General features: G+C 43.6%; 1 protein-coding gene across 1 annotated transcript in view; it reads left to right on the forward strand.

Annotated features, from left to right (window-relative positions):
* Window positions 1–550: 550 nt before the first annotated feature.
* EPC1 (enhancer of polycomb 1) overlaps window positions 551–21,886 on the forward strand; it is a 70,348-nt gene continuing 49,012 nt past the window's right edge. The window contains exon 1 of the mRNA XM_083188869.1: window positions 551–804. Within this exon, the coding sequence (XP_083044995.1) occupies window positions 772–804 (33 nt within the window). The 5' untranslated portion in view covers window positions 551–771. The remainder of the gene's footprint in view (window positions 805–21,886) is intronic.

A 21,886-nucleotide genomic window follows, 5' to 3' on the forward strand; every position in this document is an offset into this window, starting at 1 on the left:
ACATGCTATCATATTGCCAGTAAGTGAAAACTGATCTTTTTTTTTTACAACAGTATCCTTATATGAGATACCTAACCTGGATTAATTGAGCAATACCCACCGGGTGTAAGATAAGCGATCAGATCCTTGATATCTGTCATGCAAACCTTCATAGATCTAATAAAACATGCCAGGACAATTCATCAGTTATTATTGCATTGTAATAACTTGCATTCCCCCATGACATCATTGCAATCTGATTAAATGATGTAGGTGTGATTTAAAGCTTTATGTAAACAGATCAATCTACTGCTCAGAGTGGGTTTCAGTGATCTATACGTTGGGCAGACGCAATCTGCACAATAGGTGCATAGTTTAGCTTTCACATAAAAGCAGGTTTGTGTTTGTATGATATGAGTTTAAAATGGCACACTGCCTTTTTTCCAGGCTGCAGAAGGGGGGGAGCTGGGGATAGTACAGACTGGAGGGACACTGCCCTCCCATCCAATCACAATCCGCCTATTTGCCATTGCAAAGTTGTTAACCCAGAGTCTTGTGGCTGCCTCCGCTTCTAATCTTCTTTGGGGTTTTTTTTTTCTTCTTCTTCTTACAAAGCTTTTGCAGATTGAGGAGGAAAACCTGTCTCATCAGAGTCAGACACCATGGAACTAAGTAGGACTTCTTGTTTGCCTTTCCATTGCAAGATGTTTGCAAAGCCATCTGCTGGCTTGGAGAGTGTTTGATAAAGGCCCAAGTCTTCAGCTTATATAGTTTTAATAATAATTCCTTTCTATGGCTGTCTCTTCCTCCCCGCCTGCTCTAGAGGTGAGTTCACCATCGATATACATTTTTTAATCAAGTTTCAACGAAAGTGTTGGAAAAGTGGGTGGATCTGTTTGGGAATTTGTTTTTATTTTTTGGTTTGATTATTTTTTACCTTGTTTATTGTTTTTATTTTTACAACAATGCAGATGTAGATTGCGTTCGTTTCGCACAATGAAACATGTTTCAATTTAGCTGCTGAAACGTAGGCTGGGGGGGGGGGGGGGGGGGGGGGGCTGCGCGTTTTACAGTCTACATGTGTTTTGCTTTTTGTTTTTATTTCCAATTTTTGTTTACCTTTTGTGCTGTAGAAATGTTAGCGTTCCCTGTAAGTGCTCTGTGTATCATAATATTGCGAGTATATTTCTCTAGGCTAGGTTATAATACAGTACAATTAAAAAAAAAAAATGCAACGTTATCCAAGAATATATTGATTTATTTTATTATTATTATTATTATTATTAAAGGCTGCTGAAAATTAAATGTGTATCAACAGATTAACTGTAGCAACACATCTGGTGTACATAGTTTGTTAAATGATCTGAATCGTTTGTTTAATGCAAAGTGGGAAGAAGGAGGAGACTGACACAAGAGGTTTATTATATTCTAAGTTATGGCTGGTACTAAATGGTGGCTGTTCTCATTTGTGAAGATCAGCTCCCTCTATGGCGATCACAGGGTGTCGTATGGCACTGGTGGGATGATCCATTTGCCCTGTGCTCTCCCTGTTTCTAAATGTAGGAAACAATTAACAAGATATTTTCGTATTTAAATGCTCATTTTTTGTTTATTATTTTTTTTTTTATTTTTGCACACGGTGGGAGTTTTTTCCCTTTCTTATTAAATACATTGATCTGTGTTGGTGGCGCTGTGGTGCTCTTAACCAATTCTATATGTCAGTTACACTAAGAGAAAGGGGAGAGAGGTGGGGCAAGGCTTGATCTGATCTGGGTACATTTTATGCTAGAACTCTGTCATTTTGTAACAATGCAGGTGCTGGGAGATGCAGTGTGTCTGTACATTGTAATAGAGTATTGTTGTGCTGTGTTCTAATCCATAACCTGAAACAGATATAATCGACATTTTTTTTTTTTTAACGATGGCAGGAATAACAACCAGTACAGTCCATTTTCCAGGCAGCTCAGAACTGTAACCTTGGGTCAGTTTTTATTGAAAGAATATATTCTGACTTTGCATTGTTGTTGTTGTGTTTTTTTTTTTTTTTTTTTTTTTTTTTAGTTTATGCTGTAAACAAATGACTTGGCAAAATCCAATAAAGAATCAATAAAAATGTTGACTGAAAGAATGTTGTTAGAAGGGACTGCCTGGCAAACAGCTGAAGTGTTTCTCCTTCAAAAAGTTGTAACTTTTTATATAGTATCGGAGCCAATAGAGAATACCAGCAACGACAACAAAAGAAAAAAAGCTGTTTAGTTATTTTGCTATTTGGATTACCCTGACCTCCTCCCCCCCCCCCCCCCCCTCACTCAAAAGTACAGTCCTATATTTTTTAACCTTTATTTATTTGACAGCATATTTCATATTATTTTCAATCAGGCATGCAATTCTATATGTGGTCTATTAGTTTTTGACACTTTTTGGTTGTTTTTTTTCTTATTCTATAGATTAATATGTGAAATTTGAATTGGTGTACAGTTTTACTGTAAAAAGGACAAAATAAAAATATAATTGCTATTTGATTACTTGAGTGTAAAGTACTAAAGGAACAGAGACAATTAAGACAGTTTTTGTCAAGTTTACTCAATGCCATTGTGAAGCTTTGTGCCACAACTGCAGACAAAATGGCTGTTCTTTTAATTGAAATACCCAGAGAAGTTCTCAGACCATTGTGATCCTCAGATTAAATGAAGACCTAGAAAAGCACAGTAACATAGAGATTTTGAAGTTATAAAATCTGATTTATTATTTTTTTTGGTACTTCTGTATTTTGGCGGCGCCCATCGCATCGCATACCATAACGTATACGATGGTATGCGATGCGACGCGATATCATACGATAGTGCACGATGGCATACAATTTTGAAATTGTATGCCATTGTACATGGCATACAATGCCATACGATGCGATGCAATTAAACATTGTATAAGCACCCTAATGGGTGCTTATACAATGTTAAGCACCCAATTGGGTGCTTACAATGTTAAATGCACCCCCACGCCACCCCCCCACTATAAACGTGAAGCGTGGCGAGCGGCGGCGGTACGCGTCCTACGACCTTTTCATACCCCCACTATCCACGTCGGCGTGGAGTTGAGAATAGAATAGTGTGGCGAGCCACCGAGCCCGAAGCGTGGCGAGGGGACACGGATACCTGTGAAGCCCGCGAATGGACGCGTTTACCTGTGAAGGTATCCGCGTCCCCTCGCCACGCTTCGGGTTCACGTTTATAGTGGGGGGGGGTGGCGTGGGGGTGCATTTAACATTGTAAGCACCCATTTGGGTGCTCAAAAGCACCCGTTAGGGTGCTTATACGATTTTTGGTCGTATAGGGGGTCAAAATCGCGTCGCATGCCATCGGGTGCATGGCATGCGATGCGATCTGTCCGTCGTACGACGGACATCGGGGGCGCCGCCAAAATACACAAGTACCTTTTTTTTTTTTATAGTGAGATTTACCAGACATTTAGGGGGTGTTTCTCAAAGCTTGGAAATACATACAGTTGTGACAGCTAAATTACCAACCATTCATCTTCTATCTGTAATTTTACAACAGTTTGTAAAATGTAAAGTAGAAGCTGATTAGCTAGTACTTTATTTCTCACAAGTATATCGGTCACAAGGGGCCCATACACTTGTGTGATTTGGGCCTTTTCTACATGATTTTGATGCATCAGGCTGATAGATCATGTGAAAAACATCAAATCGTGTTTTCTTACGATTCCGACCTGATGCGCAGTATCGTGCGTTGCAAGCCGTATACACAGATCGGGGCAGATTTATTAAGCTGGGAGAAGAGATAAACTGGAGATAAAGCGGAGCAAAGGTAAAAGGAGATAAAGCACCAGCCAATCAGCTGTGTTTGAAAAAGACAGTTGGGAGTTGATTGGCTGGTGCTTTATCTCCTTTTACCTTTTCTCCGCTTTATCTCCAGTTTATCTCTTCTCCCAGCTTAATAAATCTGCCCCATTGTCACTGCTGCAGCAAGGATTTATCGGAATGGAATCATATGAGATACATATTCAAAATGACTGTATACAATCCAGCTTCTGGGGTATCACATACGAGACTAGCATGCAATACATTGGCCTAGCATATGGAGCCATTTAGATCTTTGATAAATACCCCATTTAGGGGTTGTTGTTTTTTTTAGTTTAGTTTGACCCTTTTTGAAGTCTGGCCCTGTTTAGTTTATGCCCTTGTCAGATGGCATAAATTGCTGTACAGCCAAGGAGGCATTTTCATTGGACAAGAATCTTATGATCCCTTTCCTTCAGCCTTCATTCTGCTTCAAAAACTGAGCATATATAGTATCCGATTCTCAGGAGGAGTCTATCAAAGATGTGAAAAACTCCAGCCACTGTCCCTGTGAGTTACATTCCGTACATAGCAGGGACATTTTAAGTATCAATATATGGACTATTAATAACTGTTGAGATTATTACTACATAGTTTATATTTATTTATTACAGTTATTTATATAGCGCGCACATACTGTATACCGCAGGGCTTTACAGAGAACATTTGAATATTCACATTAGTCTCTGCCCCATTAGAGCTTACATACTATATTCCCTACTTTATGCACACACACATTCTAGGGTAAACATTTTTTGGGTGCCAATTAACCTACAAGTATATTTTTGGATTGCTGCTAATCTAATTGACCATAAGCACAGGTTTCCACTTACTACTACACAAACTACATAACTTGCAAAAATGTGGCCACAGTGAAAGAGTGCGTACAGTGGTTGTACAGACTCTATTCAATTGCAGTAGGTTTAAAGGCACTCTTCCCGCCCAATCATGTCCCAGACTCACGGATTGTTGAACACCACTAAGGCCATTCAGTTGTTGTAGGCCACAGCTGTCCAATGGAGCGCTTAGATGGTTGCTCTGTTTGGATGTGAATGCAGCTGGGGTGACACATTTCAGCTTGTAGCCTCCTGAGGTGTGACACGATGGTTTTGGTGCTCCTAACATGAACGTTAGATGGGTTTTGGCACTTTGGGAGGCTAAACCCAGCATTAATTGGCATGCGCATAGGGCATGTGCACACAAAGGGGGGGGGGGGGGTATTTGAATGGGTTTGGTGGGCCTGGCATCACCCTCTTGGTCTCATAGATTTTATCATGGCTAGTGTTCACTTACACCAGCCCTACCCTTGGTATGCCTGGACCAGACCTATCTTCGTGTACACTTATTTCTACACAGCCTGCCACCACCCTGTCACCTCCTCGCCTAAGTTGGCCTACAGAAAAACACCACCATTGCCAACCAATTATGCCCCTGCAGCAGACCATGTGTATGTGCTACAAAACCAACTTGTTTTCTAAACTATATCAGCCCCATCATTTTGTAATCCTTTCTGCATTGCAAAATTGGGTACTTATGTAATATCTGGACTCCCGTTTTTCTTATGAGACCGCGTCCCCTCGCGGGGCTCGCCACGCTTCGGGCACGGTGGCTCGCTGCGCTCGCCACACTATATAAAATCAACTCCATGCGTAGTTGGATAGTGGGGGTATGAAAAAATGGGGTGCATTTAACATGGGAGTCCAGATAATACATAAGTACCCAAAATTGACATTTGGGAGTATATTTTAAAGAAAAACTTTTCTAAATTTTATCTAAACTTAAGTAATAACTGGAACTTTCTTTAGACAATAAAGCAGTATACATAATACTCTACACAGGAGGCGAGTGAATTGTTGGACAGGAATTTAGCTCCTGGGTCTAGGGGCTGATTCAGAGCTGTACGCGAACCCTGGGTTTTTGCAGTTAAGAGATTATTGTCCTACGACGACGGAGGTCGTACAGAGGATTTATCCACAAAGTTATTGCCAGTTAAGGAACATTTGGGGGAGGTAACAGGGACTGGTGGAAAATACAGGTGTAGAGACCATTTTGGATACTGTATACTGGATACTTACTTGTGTGCAGAAAGTGGCTCCAGCATCTCCCTTTCTGTGGCCATGCTGCCTGACCATAGGGAGACACAGAAGTTTGATAATCGGATCTGCAACCTTCACTGCCATTGGAAAACCATCTGTGGGCATCTCGGTATAAGTCCAGGTGGCTGCAGCGTGTGCTACACATTCACAGCAGTGGTGGTATTAGTTGACATCTCTGGATTAGGCCCTGATGGGGAGTTGATTGTTTGGGTTTTTTGGGGGGGGGCATTTGGAGCAGTTTAGATGTTACTCCAATCGGCCGCTTGTTACTTCTGACAAAGCCCCGGTTTAGCTGGTTAAAGCAGTTTAACCCAGCATACATTCCATGGCCTGGCCAAACGCCCCCGCCGAGTCCCCATGGTACCTGAAGGAGAAAGAAATCATTTGATGGTTGCTGATCATCGAATTATTTCTCTCCTCTCCAGTAATATAAGTCAGTCTATACTGACTTTTATTTCCGTCGCTGTTCGATGACGAGGAGGGTGCTGGCGTCATGTGAGAATGCCCAGAGTTTCTTTGGTGATGCCCATAAAATGGCATTGCACTGCTGCTGCCCCCTGCTAGCCCTTACCTCCCCGCAGCGAATGGCTTGGCGACTGTGTAACCTGCCGAACCCGTTCGCTGCCATGGTTTGTATGTGTGCAGAAATGCGCAAACCCTGACCATCTGGGCTGCAGCCGAATTTGGATAGCATTGATTGACCCTGAATCGGCCCCTATGTTAGCAGAAATTCACAATTAGCTACAAGTGGCTACACTACAAGGTTGCATACACACTGAGCGATCATCCAGCAGATGAGCGGTGGCTGCCAGCAGTGGTGCAGGAGCCGTAAATACTGGGAGGCTTTTGAGCTAAAAGCAGCTCAAACAACAAAATTGAGCGGAAAATAGCCCAGTGTGTATCGACCTTAAGTATAAGAAAAATTATCGATCAGTTTCCGCATTTGTAAGTTCTCAAAAGAACAAAACAAGTCCCTGTAGTACAGGGCTCAACAAAACCCGGGGGCAAGGTTGCCCGGGCGACCAGATTTGCCAGGAGGCGAACCCCTGGGCAGAGTGGTGGCTTGACAGCAGCGGGCCCAGCTGTGGGTTATACTCTTAGATATACGGTAAGAGCCAGCAGCCGACACAACCGGCTGCCAGGAGATGGCAGGGAGCTGGCAGTAGCCTCTCGGTAAGCAGCGGGTCACCGTGCTTGGTTATCCTATCAGCACTTACAGCAGCCTCGGGTGCCTGTTGTCAGACACGTAAACAGATGGCGCCACGGTTGGTTATTATGTTCAATATAACAGCCAGCACAGCGGCAGACCGGTAGAGTGGTGCACAACTCTCCTGGCTGCCGCTGCATCAGAGCAGGTCCACAGTGTGCCTATTACATAAGTCAAGGCGGCTCAGGAGCTACCACTGCAGCTCCGTTCTTCCTGTTGTATTGAACGTTATAGCCCACCGCGAGGCCATCTGCTTATGTGTCTTTGTTTTAACAGGGGCACCCGAGGCTGCTGTAAGTGCTGATAAGATAACCAGCCACGGGGACCCGCTGCTTACACAAAGGCACCAGAGGCTCTGTAATGGTGCAAACCCCCCCCCCCCCCCTTAATTTTTTTTTTCTCAGTCTGCCCCTGCCTGGCATTAAGCCAGAACCCCATAGCAATGAGCATGTATGTAAGCAGCACTGTGGCATAATATGCCATGGGCATTACGGCGTGTGGTATTATATGTAATGGGCATTACAGTGTTTGGTTTCCCTTGTAATGGGCATTATGGTGTGTGTAGTATATGTAATGGGCATTGTGTTTGGTATAGTATGCAAAAGGTTTTTTTAGTGTGTGGCATAATGTGGGTATGCCCGTTACGGGCATTATGGCATGTGGGTATATGACATGTGTAATAGGCATTATGGTGTTACTTTTTGGCGCACATTGTTACTACATTTTCATCCTGGCTCCTAGATTTTTTAAAAATTTGTTAAGCCCTGCTGTAGTCACTACCTGTGACGGACCTGTAAAAATCTGTATTTAGTGCATCACGGAATGGGGGTGCGGGGGGCTGTGTGGCCAATGCTGGAGGATTGCCCATCTTCCCGGTGTGCTGGGAGGGACACGATTTTAGGAAGCCTCCCGGCAATTCTGAGGATAGGAAGGCCTGACCTAAATGCTTTTCAGAAGGACAGTAGTGAAATATGCAGTATAGACAGAATTACAAGAAAACTCTTATAGATGTACCACTTCTGTATAGCGGTCTGTCTGCTAGCTTTCTCTGGAATATACAGACAAGCTTTATGCAGCACCTTATAAAACCCTTTACTATTTTTATTTTTATTTTAAAGTGGAACAGAGGGTAGTATTCACATATACAGTAGATAATCTGTGCCTCATCATTACCTTATGATCCATCTATATTGAGACATGACCAACAAAACTAGTAGTAGTCAAATATATCTTCATTTAATAGCACTGGATTTATACCTATGGTGAGAAGTTTCTGGAGTTACTGTACTTTGAAAAATCTGTTACTCTTCTAGTTTTATAAGGAAAAACCATAAAAAGACTACTGGGTTTATTTTCTAACATCTGGTTATAAAACCCGGTGCTTCTGACAGTGCTTATGCCAAAAATGTAAAAGGGCAATAATTTTACTAGCAGTACCGGCTAGTGAAATCATTGTCTCTTTAAATTTCAGGCATAAGCACTGTCAGAAGCGCTAGGTTCTTCAACCCGAAACATTTCATTTAGTCCCTATTTATTTATCTGATCCACTAGCCGATGAAGTATGGCCTCATTCCTTTCATTCTCCCTCTTGTTAATCATGGCTAATAGGACACCACATTTTGCTGCTTTTTAATATATATATATATATTTTTTTTATTTTTTTTTTACTCTTTACTATTTTCCATATCTTTAAACATTTTGACCTATAGGTAAAGTACTATAGTGTAATGCTGGGTACACACCAAAAAGATTTGGGCACAATCCCATCAATCTGGATCCAATTCAGACCGATTGGATGCAGATTGGGTCCAAATCGGATATTACCTGCTGCAGGTAGGATCTGTATAAGATCCATTCATCTGAATACAGATGGGATCGAATCGTATGCAAATCGGATTGCACGATTTGCATCCAATCCTAATCATTTTGGTGTACACCCAGCACATAGGCTGAGGAGCTCTTATCCGGATATCTTTTATCCAAATTATTCCATAAACCATAGTTTACAGAATGTACTTGTTTTTTTCTTAAAAGATGTGTAACTGGCACTAAATATGTGAAAGAAAATTATTGCTTAGCATTCAATTTCAGTGCCTGACATAGTACACAAACCTTGTTTCATGCACAAATAAAATCTATGTTTTTAATGTGTTTATACAACATATGTGCACTTTGATACATGGGTCCCGTCCTCAAGATACCTCATTGAAATATAAAAATATTCCGAAATATGTTCTGATCCATTCTCCAAAATGCTTCTAGTCCCGAGAACTTTGGATAAGGTATACTCAACCTGTAGGTCAGGGGTAGCCAACTCCAGTCCTCGAGAGCTCCCAACAGTTAATGTTTTCCTGCTCACCTCACAGAATCACAGGTTAAATAATTAGCTCCACCTGTGGATCTTTTAAAATGTGTCAGTGAGTAATGAGTGCACCTGTGCTGCAGCTAGGTTGTCTGGAAAATGTGAACTGTTGGTAGCTCTCGAAGACTGGAGTTGGCTACCACTGCTGTAGGTAGTCACTCAACAGAGTGGTGGCTACCAAAGGTAGTTATTATGCAGCTTGTCATTGAGTCTGCCAGTCTGGAAATATGCTGGAGTGATGATTCAAAATTCTCCAATGAGAAAGTCCTAGATCTGCCCAGCTGACTGTTGTGTAAGCAAAGTATTGGGCATCATTACAGAATATCAAATAAATGCTCTATTGTCTTCAGAGCTAATGACTGAGAAGGTCATGAAATATGGAGAGTATTGTAATTATCATCCTGGATGAGACACCACCTATCAGGAAAGAAATGTTTCAGCACAAGGTTAAGCTAATCAGTTGATATTGGTAAGTATCACTTAGCATTGGCCTCTAAAGGTGGCCATACATCAGAAAGACCTGCTTACAATCATGATTGTGTCCAACTTTCCCTTCAACTTCCCGGCAGTCCCGTTTTTGGGCACACAATATACTCACAATCCATCATACAATCCAGCTGCTGCATGGTTGTATGATTGAAGCTTCATTTAAATAGGGGTCTGGCCTACTAGGATAGGACTACCAAAAATCATGGGTTTTTAAAAAAAAAAAAATTTTTATTTATAGGCTGACAGCAACTACCAATCTGCTCGCATCTGTTGCGCTACTGCATTATTCAATAGCCCTAATACAGCAATCCTCTGAAAACTCTTTTCAGAGTAATAACAGAATTGAGCAATAGGACATCCACCGCTCTCTTCAGCCGCCCGCCCATCTTCTGCTGGAAACTTATGTGGCTCCCTGCGTATTCACTGCCGCAGGCTGCCCGGAAGCTGCACCTCTCTTCTATGCTAGTCAAGGTCAAATGACCCGGTTGTAGGAGCCATTAAATGACAGATTGTATGTGCTTAAAAGCACATGCAATCTGCCTTTAATCCCAACTGATCTGACATGCAGCACATCAGAGCAGAGGACCAAACCTCCAATCTCCCGGGGCCGACATTGCATGATGATGTGCACACAATCTGCATATAATCCATCATACGATCCCTCGAGATTGTATGATTGGCTGAAATGTCTTGCAGATGTATGGGGGCCTTATGGCAGGGATAGGGAACCCTTGTCCCTCCAGCTGTTGTTGTACTACGCATCCCAGCAAGCCCTGCAACAGTTTTAACATGGCCAAAAAGCAAAACTAGCAGGGCATGCTGGGATGTGTAGTACAACAACAACTGGATGGCCAAAGTTCCCCATCCATGCTCTAAGTAGGCTACACCCAAACCATTGCTGGAACCTGTGCTCCCCGAAAATGTCGAAGTTCTGAAACTCATGCATGTTTCATATGAGCACTTGGCTAGAGAATGCATTTGGTTTGCAAAATAAGTGCACTTATGCCTTATCATTGTGGCTAATAGGATTGACCCCAATGTGTACATAAAGAGCAAGGTTTACAACCTGTCAGTCACCGACTGCTTATTCATTTAAAGAAGCACCAAACAGTATCTGGACTTTGATAATGGTCGACATAGCGTACGGTTGACATTTCTGTTTCCATTCTTCATGTTTCAATTTGAATTGAGTGTCTAATTTTGAAACATTTTCAACACCACTAGACCATACCAAATACCCGGATCACATCTAGTATGGTTACAGGTGTTGTCTTATATCTGATCCTGCATTGCTTTTTTACAAATAAAAGCATTTTTATCTGGTCTCCGTAAGAAACCTTTATAGGAGTTCACGCAGCCTGTGACATGTAAGCATACACATGAGCAATATTATAAGATTGCATGAGTGAGGTTATCCCGTAATATCCACAGAACTTCGGAATATCTGGGAACACTCTTTCCATAGTCTCCATTTGCACCATAGGAGAAAATTGTATTTCTACAGTATTACACTATTCTCTCTCCTCCTCCTCCTTTTTTTGAATCTTGGAATTTATGTGAGGCTGAAAACGTATCTAGAGGAAATATTTTTGGATTGTGGGAGGAAACCAGAGTACCCGGAGGAAACCCACGCAAGTTCGGGGAGAATATACAAACTCCGCACAGTTAGGGCCATGGTGGGAATCGAACCCATGACCTCAGTGCTATGAGGTAGTCATGCTAACCATTACACCATCCGTACTGCCCAATGCCTTATCATTCCCTTGAGGCATACTTTCCTACTTTGCTGCCTTGTACTCTGTTGTGGGTGGCAACTTGTACTCTCTGTTGTGGGTGGCAAAGGGAAGGGCGCAGGGGGCCTCCAGGGAAAGCAGGGGACTTGCCCACCTCCTGGGAGGAAGGGGGGGCCGGGAGGACCTTACAATTTTTTAGTCTCCCTGCCATTCCAGAATGTTAGGCAGGTGTGCCTTAAGGAGTTGGAAAGTGGGTATTGGTGGCAGTATGGGGGGGCACGGGCAGTTGGTTGTAGTTTTGCCTAGGGCGCCGATTAGCCTTACACTGGCCCTGTACATTCTATTTCAATAAGTCCAAGCAGAGGAGTTTACTCTGTAAATCTACCACAGAGACTAGTTGTCCGATAAATCAGCCAATATTTAGAGAAACAAAATAATGGTACTTTGTTCCTAGCAGGGCGCCCAGTACTGGGCTATTCTCCGCAGTGAAATCACATCGCGCAGCATGTATAGTGCTGTGTGATGCATGCGATGTCCATGTGAAATGCACAGGAGTGCTTATACAATCAAATATCGCATTGAATCACAGGGCACCAGATGCGATGCGATCCGATATTTCATAGTAGAAGCACCCATACGATGAGAAGTTATGGCGAGCGGCGGCGGCGTAACGCGTCCTCTGACCTTTTCATACACCCACTATCCACGTCAGCGTGGAGTTGATTTTATATATTATGGCGAGCGCAGTGATTTTATATAGTGTGGCGAGCGGACGTGGAATACATGTAAAGTAATCCGCGGGGCTCGCTACGCTTCGGGCTCGCTGCGCTCGCCACACTATATAACATTAACTCCACGCTGACACGGATAGTGGGGGTATGAAAAGGTCAGAGGATGCGTTCCGCCGCCGCTCACCACGCTTCGTGGTGGCGTGGATAGTGCTGGTGTTTTAGGAACACATTCACACCTGCAAAATCATACAGCTGACACAGTAATGACGACGTGTTAACTGATAACTAATTTACTGAAATAATTTGATTAATGTACCATAAATAATTAAGAACATTCATTAATAATTAAAATAGAACAACTTTAAAATCAGAAACCGTAATGATTAAATAACAAGAAGAATAAGTGAAATATTAATTAATCGTCCTTGGGGAGGAGCTTCAGGGCCTCAATTATGCGGGTCCTCAGCTCCCAAAGTTTGGCGCCACATGAACTCTGTAAGATATGACTGCAGTTTATAACGCGCAGTGCCTCTTTGGCGCTTATTGTGCCACTTACATGCGCCCCACAGTCGTTCCACATTTTGGGTATGGACCCCAGTGGCCGGGTCAACTAAATTGAACCGGTGGTCCACAGTGAAATGCTGGTAACCAGCCAGTTCAAGTTGGGCGGTGGAGTATGCCCTCCAGCAGTCCGTATATATCGTGGTGCCCAGCTCTATATTCTGCTGGATGCAGTCCATTAAGTTTGTGGCATCACGCCTGGGCACCATTTGCAGGAAGCACTGTCCTATCTCCCGACATATCCCTCTGAAAATCCACTGCTGTGGAAGAATGTGGCCTGCATTGTTTTTCCTCTTATAGAAAAGGGTCTCGTCCACTTCAACTATGTGGCTAGGTCCACCAATCCTCCGCTGGGGCTGCGCCATTATGTCCATTGCGCAGAGGTTAGAGGACAGCGGGTTTTTTTAAAATGTCCAGCTGCTGGCTGCAATATTCTATAGAGGTGAGCTCCTGGGCCCACGAATAAATGAACCGCAGCATGGTCAAAAATGACAAGCGGCACCCTGGAAACCAGTGGGCTGCTCTCAGGCTCACCTTCAGCCGGCACACTTTCACATGGCAGTGACATATTTGATACTTTAAAGAAAGGCGCATCGCATTTGCGAAATTGTGCACCACTGGAAGCAGATCATGTGCTTGGAAAAAGGCGTCAACCTCCTCCTCGGAACACAGCCATCTCGGTAATCGCAATCAAAGTAAAGAATCTCCACAAATCACCACCAGCTCTGAGGGATTCGGCATGAAAAGCCGGCGGTCGGGATCCCGGCGTTCAAAATCCCAACGCCGAAATCCAGACAAGGGGGGGATGTGGATCGCCCCCCCTTGCGGGCTCGCTGCGCTCTCCACGCAGCGGGCCCGGTGCCTCGCTATGCTCGGCACACTAATTTATTCTCCCTCCGAGGGTGTCGTGGACACCAACGGGGGGAGAAAGTGTCGGGATTTCGGCGTTCGGGATTTTGAACGCGGGGATCCCGACCGCCGGGATTTAAACTGCATCCCGCTCTGAGGTATGCTTCTTTTCACAACAGAATATCACCTCAGAGTGATTTCTGAGCGGATCTGACAGGGGGCGGGAATGACAGGGAGCGGGAATGGGAAAATCGCATTGCATGCTACTACTATATGTGATGCGATTTCAGTACGTTTGCATATGTAATAAATCTGGGCGCCCTGCTAGGAAACAAATACCAAAATAACTCGCCCAAATCCCTCTGCACATGTTACATCTGCCCCACCAGCATTGCATATGGTTTAGTACATTAGATACAGAATTTGCTTTTGACAGTAAACCAGAATCAGGCCCCTAATCCAGAGGTTCCCAAACGCGGTCCTCAAGGCACCCCAACGGTCCAGGTTTTAGGTATATCCATGACTCAGCACAGATGGTTAAATCAGACTGACTGAGTTACTAATTAAGTCACCTGTGGCCAAGCATGGATATACTTAATACCTGGACCGTTGGGGCCCTGAGGACCGCGTTTGGGAACCTCTGCCCTAATCTATTAATTTATGTTGCCAAGGTGGTCCGTGCTGTTCATCACCAATGTGTCTATAAAGACAGTAATTACAAGTATAGCAGCACAATGGTAATATATGTGAGAAACTGTTTGCAGGGTGATAGAACATGAACTGGCGCTGCTGCGCTGGCATGTAGAAATTGGAAATAATTTTTATAAGCTGGAAATCTTGGAGAACACTAGAAGTGCAGTAGCATGCAACATAAAAGCTGGTTCACTTACCAACAGTTTGAGTTAAATCATCTACAAAGCTCATGTACCTTTTTTATAGTAAGCTTTGACACAAAGTAAAGCTAGGTATCCTCTTCAGTGCTGAAATTCTAGTTAACACTTGAAACAATTCTCCTTTATTAATTTGACATTTTGGCATGATAATATCCTGTCCTGGTCTGAAGTTTGCTAGTAATGTTAGTGTGCCCTCCATAATAAATAAAGCTTTCCCTAGAATTGTCAGACTGGCCATTCCCATTTTAGCATCTCTGGTTTTCAGTTGTTTTACTGAAACTCTATTCAAGCATATTTTTTTGTCAATGCATAAATACTGTGCATGCAGCCTGCTGACTTGAGATCAGTTTTGACATGTTATTTCATTTTTAGATACAGTTGCAGTTCTATGAACTGCCTTTAGAGGGCAGAATCTTTACATGATAAACATGCAGAAAAATTGTAATGTGTTTCTTTTAAACTTTAACCCTTTGAGTGCCAAGCGAATTTGTCAAAATAGGTGGAGAAATTACCAAAGCAATCTCATTTATCATCATAATGACCTGTTATGTTTACCTTTTATAGGAAATATAATATTTTTTTAACACAATGTTTTTTTTTTTTTTTTTTTTTTTTATGGATTTTTTGAACATCTGACAGATGTTGGCACTCAAAGGGTTAAAGTAATTTTAGTTTACATTCAGTTAACCCCTTGAGTGGTGAGTATTGCTGGGGCAGGACAAACCTCCCCAGCAAAACTCACTACAGAGCTGTGGGCAACCCCACGTAGCTCCGCCTCCCCCCTACTCCGGAGCTCCCGGGCTTGCCACCGCCGCAGCCTTAGTTCATAATAGGGGGCAGGCTCAGGGATGTTCGGGGCAGCTCGGGAGGACTCGGGCGCCCGAACTCCCGAGTCCCCCACGAGCCACGCCGAACATCCCAGAGCCTGCCGCCTGCTTATACAACTATAGGCGGCGAGGACAGGGGAGCTCCGGCCGGAGGGTTAAAGACAACAGTGATAAACATATGCCAATAGAGGATATAAAACAACAGGTTTATACTTATATTGTTAATGCAAATGAATTAAATAGAATTTTTCGGGGTTTTGCCTTTTATTGCATAATAATCAATTTATATTTTAGATTCAGTTCTACAAAGGCTGATAAAGAATTACAGAAATGTTGCTTTTGATTTATTTAGGAAATGAATCCTAATTCTGTTCACATCAATATCCCAGACGTGGTAGTGCTCTAATGTTATGGGTTACCTCTGTACCATAGTTATATTCACTGTGTTCATTCCATACTGTAAATGACACTGCTGTTGTGCAAGAGCACTTGTGTTGTAGTAATTACGGTACTTGTGTATTATCATGGCGCCAACAAAGCAAATATCTTAGTGGGCTATTCTGCATAGGGAAATCGCATCGCGTACCGTGTATAGTGCTGTTAAATTTGATATCCATGTTAACTTCACAGGAGTACATATACAATTAAATATTGCATAGTATCGCATGCCACTAAATGAGATGCCATGCATTGTGGTGCGATATTTTATTGTATAAGCATCCATGGCACAGATGTGATGGGTGCTTAGTATGACATGTGATGCAAGCACCTCTGCCATTGTTGCTGCAACTACCTGTTAACATGGTCTGAATGTCGGACCTCAGGTAAGTAATCTTTACTAGAAAAACTAGATATGAAGATTTAAAAACCTTTTACTGTTACTACAGTTGAAGTAATTCTGTTGAGAAATAAAAAAAAATAAACAGTGTGTTAATAATCTCTTATGCACACATACTGTATGTAATAGAACATTTAAATAAAGGGGTCATTTAATATTTGTAAATAGTGTTCAGTATCTCTTCTTGTAAAGGGGCCCATGCACTGTACAATATTTCCATGTGCTTTGAACTAGTTTGCATCACGTGCGATCCAAAGCTACTTCAAAAAGCACGTGCTACACAGACTTTATGTGCCGTGCGATGGGATGCCCACGGGAGTGCGCATTGCATGACACCCTCGCACTGTGTATGGGCACCTTCAGTTAATAACCAGTATTAATTCTAATTCATTATGTAAAATGACCATCCTTCCAAATGATTTGGCCACTAGGAGGCACTGTAGTATATAAAGAGTGCCCCACTCCACCCACCTTGTGTGGACTGGCCTATTTTAAAGTAAGGTCTGAACAGTATGTAGTAAAGGCCACAGACAACTCTGACATACTCCGAGTTGGCAGAGAATTATTCACCAGGTGTGCCCTGGCACGATATGCTCTTTTGAAATGGGTAAAGGAGAGCTTATGAGGCTTCTCAAGCAGACACCCATTCTTTCAATGTTTGTCTTTCCAGCAGTAGGGATGGATAAGACCGGCCATGAGTTCCCCTGACTCTGGTCATGCTGCTGTGAAGTGTATAGGAGCTGCAGCTGATGTAACGAGAGTAAAGTAAAATTGCCAGCTGTAACTGGTACTGTATGTATGGATTTCTTGTGTGTGGATTAGGGGCACACTGGCCCCTTGAGATTTTTGTGTAACATGTTCCTTTACCCTCAGCACTGGGGAATTCTTCAGAAGGCTCTAACAGCATGTGTACGGTAATTATCTGTTAGGCACATGTGGATTTCTCTGCCACTTGCTCACTTGCAGTTTTATCGGTCTGCTGTATATACAGTATCAATGCTGTTGATATTCTAAAAGATCTATGCAGCCAGCTTCGCTTAAGCCATTCCCAACGTCGGATCGTCCGATTTATGTACAGATGAAGGAGGATGTTGCTGAAGACACGCAGGAGTCGGGGACATTGTACGTACACATTGGATTGAACAATGAATGTTCTGACCTGAACATATACAAAATCCGTCCTATCGCATCACTATAGTTAGTGATGCTACATATATTAGGTTGTGTGAGGATGTACCGTATAGCAGCTCCTCTAGATATAGATATAAAATGTCATGCCACTTAAGTGGCAAGGTGGTTGCCAATATGATTGTACAGTGGAGATATTAATTGTATATAACTGTTTTTGTATTTATAGAAAACTGTACATTGTTATTTCACCATATAATATGTGCCACAGTGGCTATGGTCTTGGATTCTGTATTAAGTTACGCGTTGGTGACACCTACCCTGCAAGTACACCCCATATCACAAGATCGAACCCAGCGGTACAGAACACCCAGGAGAGACAGAGTTAACGGCAGAACACCAGACCCGGCCTTGACGCGACCAACAGCAAGCGGGGAGCACACGCAGGGAGAGCCGACTAAGAGAAAGACGAGAAGCGCACCAGAGAGGGACCAGGAACTCAAGTAGGTGAGTAGGCGGGGGTCCGTAAGACAGGCACCAGGAAGGAAGGGGTTACCCAAGCCGCCTCCTACTCGCGCTCGCTGCCAGACACTCTACGTCCCTGGCCGCGGCACAGAACTGCAAAGGCAGACGGCTATCAGCCCGACACCCACGCAGCACTCCAACCCCAACGGGACACAAGGAGTGACCAGACCCACTGCCACCACTGAAACCCGTTCACTGCCGCTCACATCACCTCGGCGAACATGTCCATCTCACCCCCCGCGGAGGAAACAGCCACCAGCCGGAGTGCACCCACCATCAAGTGCACAGGACCACACTGCTCATCACGGACGAGCGGGATGCCGCCACCGTGCACCGTTTTGGACTCTGTCACCCCCGTTCCCCTTTTCACCCACCCAATACCCCCACCCCATTCCACCAATGCCCCAAAATTCCCTATATTAAGCGAGCAAATAAGCACTGTGTAATAGCCCTTTGGAACACACGGACAGTTTCATTTTGCTACATTTTGCTTGCTACAATCCCCACAAAAATGTTATTATATGTGTTCTACTTTGTATCAACCTTGTATTGTACTTGATTTATTTATGAAGTAAAAACCACTGCTTTAAACAAATATCCACACTGTACCACTCTATTTATTTATTCACACACACACACCTAGGAGCAGAGCGCTGCACAAATCCCCATTTAAAATTCTGCAACGTATCCAGGCAGGTCATCCGGAAAGTGCAGCAGCTAGCACCGCACAACCGAGGGCAGTGCGCAGACCACCAAACCTTCTGTGTTTGTGTTAACACCCATTAACAGATTACTAATTACAGAGATTAACAATGGTGTTGAGAGAAAGTGGGCATGCAATTGAATAGTCACAGGTGTTTAAAGCCATCTCCCTTTTTCGCCCATGACAACTTTTCACTACTAATAAAATCCCCCCCCCCCCGCTAGTAGTTCCTAAACTCATTTGCAAGTAACTCGACAATCATGCTTTCCAGGTCACTTGTGCTTCTTTAAAATGTGCCTGTTGGTAACGCATCTGTTCCCACTTAGGCGACATGGAAAATGTTCACCCTCCAGACATTGCATTTACCCGTAAACTGTAACCATCCTTTTGACTGCAAGTCCTCTTGTTCTAAAACTTATTTCCCTCTGTACAGTACAGTGCTCGGTTCAATAACTACTTACTGTAAGGCAAAAAACAATATTTCTGTGGCCACTAGGGTCACACACAAGCGCTGGTTATAATAAAGAGGATGGTTTTCTTTTTGGCCTTTAGCCAAGCTGCAGCCCCCTAATTAGAGGAATTGTGCACCTCTATGGATCAGGAATGTGTTTGGTATCCAGCAGAAAGCTGGTACACCTAGGTGGCGCTGCTTAGCCAAAAATCTATTAAGATATCAATAATGTAAATATCATAAATTTATTAAAATACACAATTCATTAGCAACATGATCAAAAGAATATATATTGACATACATAACATACAACACATAACATAAACAGAATATATGGCGAGTCTGAGTATGATTTTTCTATAGATGTATATTGAGGCTATTTTTTCTGTGTGTGATATATCATACAGAGGCTTTTCATATATAGTTACCAGTCCCAGTGTCCTTTTTGTTATGAAGATTCTTGCAGGAAACAATGTGACATTATATACTGGACTTCCTCCCTTTATCTGAGCCAGATGATATTCTGTAATCCTTTTGGATGGTCTACCTTATAATGAAGGGACCGGCTCAAGGTGGTGTCCGTCCAATAGATCACTGTTCTCCTGCTACAGAACTTTTGTAACAGATATCTGCCAATGATAGGCTGTGGCGCTGGGCTGTAATTTTCGGGCTATCGCGGGCTCCCAAGTAATTTTCGGGCTATCGCGGGCTCCCCTCATAGCGTCTGCCTCTGCTATTTATGCGGTGTCTGTTCGCATTTAGAGCGGGGCGGTCCTGGGCTGCCGTAATCAAAGGGGGCGTGCCCGGCCGCCGCCGTCAAAGGGGGTGGGCCCAGCCCCTCCGAACTCGCTGTGCTGCCGGGCATCGCCGTCTACGACGGCGCTGGGCTTGCCCATGAGGCTGTTTTAGCGGGGCACTGGTAGAGGGGCAGGGCGCATTTTGCCCTTTAAAAATCAGGCAGGGTGCAGTGCCTCACTAAAACAGCCTAGCGGGAACACTACTTATGGATTTTGGTGTTTGCCACACTCGGGTGTTTGGGCACGCTTGGTGCATTCGAGCACTCAGACAAGTTTGGGCAGTTAGGGATTCGGGTAGTTGGGCGCACTCAGGCGCTCATGGATTCGGGTGTTTGGCGTGTTCACATGCTTGAAAGAGTTTGGGAGCTTAGGCGCGTTTGGCCACGTTCGTGCGCTTGGATATACGGATGCTCGGGTATCCATGTGATCAAATGTGCGGGTATTTTGGTGATTGAGTTTGGGTGATCAGGTGTTTTGGGTGCGTTTGGACGCTCAGTCTTTGAAGCGTGTTCGGTTGCTCAGCGTGCCCAGTTCTTCATGCGATTCAGTGCGCTCAGATGTTCAGCTGTTAAGGCACGCTCTTCTGTTCAGGTACTCCTGTATTCAGGCAAACTTGAGCTCTCCGGTATTGGGGCGCTCAGGTGTGTTCGGGCACTTGAGTGTTTGGACTTTCAAATGATTGACTAGGGGGGCAGCGTGTGGTCGAGTGGCGTGTGTGGGAGCGACGATGGTGCACACCTACATTTCAGTGGCATGCATGGAAATCTTCCGGGGGAGCAAACTCCAGCGGCACAGCTCAGCCTGGAAAATTCGAAGGGTTTTAAATTTTTCTAAAATCTTAAAGGTGCCCATACATGGTGCAATAATTGCATGCGTTTTGGTCTATATTGCATTGCACTCATATTGCATGCAATGCGATCGGGACCTAGTTCAAAAAGTATGTGCAGCATCCTCTTTTCTGGTCCTCTCCTCTCTGCCAGCCACAATGCCCTGCAGTGCAATAGAGACTGAGCACTAGTGTGCTCAGACTCTACAGCGCATGCACAAAACTCTGAAAATTGTTGCTGGCCTTTATTATTATTATTATTATTTTATTTTTTGAGATTTTGGCAGCTCTGCTCAAACACCTGAGTGGGCGAACATACCCAGTATAAATACACTACTGCATGCAGCCTTGCAAGAGATACCTCTTCAACTGTCGCCAAGGACACATCATAAGTGGTAATTTAGAATACAATGTATCACATGTGATCCACAGCAAGTGCTGCTGGATCTGATAAATCTTACAAGTAGCACTTGCAATCTCCAGATTCGATGCGCATGGGACTGCAAATCTGAGGTTAGGCACATACGATTTGGGTACTTTTCACCAAATTTCTCATCTCCATCTTTCCGAATTGGATAAAATGGGCCAAAGAGCCTCCCATTGTGTCGTCTGTGACTCTGCGCCAGAATGATGGCCGCGCACCTTGAGGCGCGCGCGTGCCCCATTCTAGACAATGGACGCGCGAGTGTGTGCAATGCTAGCGCGTCCGTGTCCGGTCCCCCAGAACACGGTAATGCGGAGAGCAGCCCTATCTGTACACTTGGCATATAAACAGAAGCACAAAAGTACCGTTAGTAGGTGAAATTTACATTGACCTATTCAATTATAGTGCCAATTCGAAAAATACGACATGGTTGAAAAACAGGTAGGTTGGTAAATCCATGTCTTTTTGTCCAAATTGCCATAGTTTTACTGGTGTTTTTAGTCCTTTTTCGCTGATACAATTTTAACTTTAAAAAAAAAAAAGGTTTTAAACTGCATCTGTGAAAAAGAAATAAAAAAAAAAAAAAAAAAAAAAAAACTGATGAATAC

The sequence above is a fragment of the Crinia signifera genome, chromosome 5 (genome assembly GCF_055691185.1).
Source record: "Crinia signifera chromosome 5, ASM5569118v1, whole genome shotgun sequence".
NCBI lineage: Eukaryota > Metazoa > Chordata > Amphibia > Anura > Myobatrachidae > Crinia > Crinia signifera.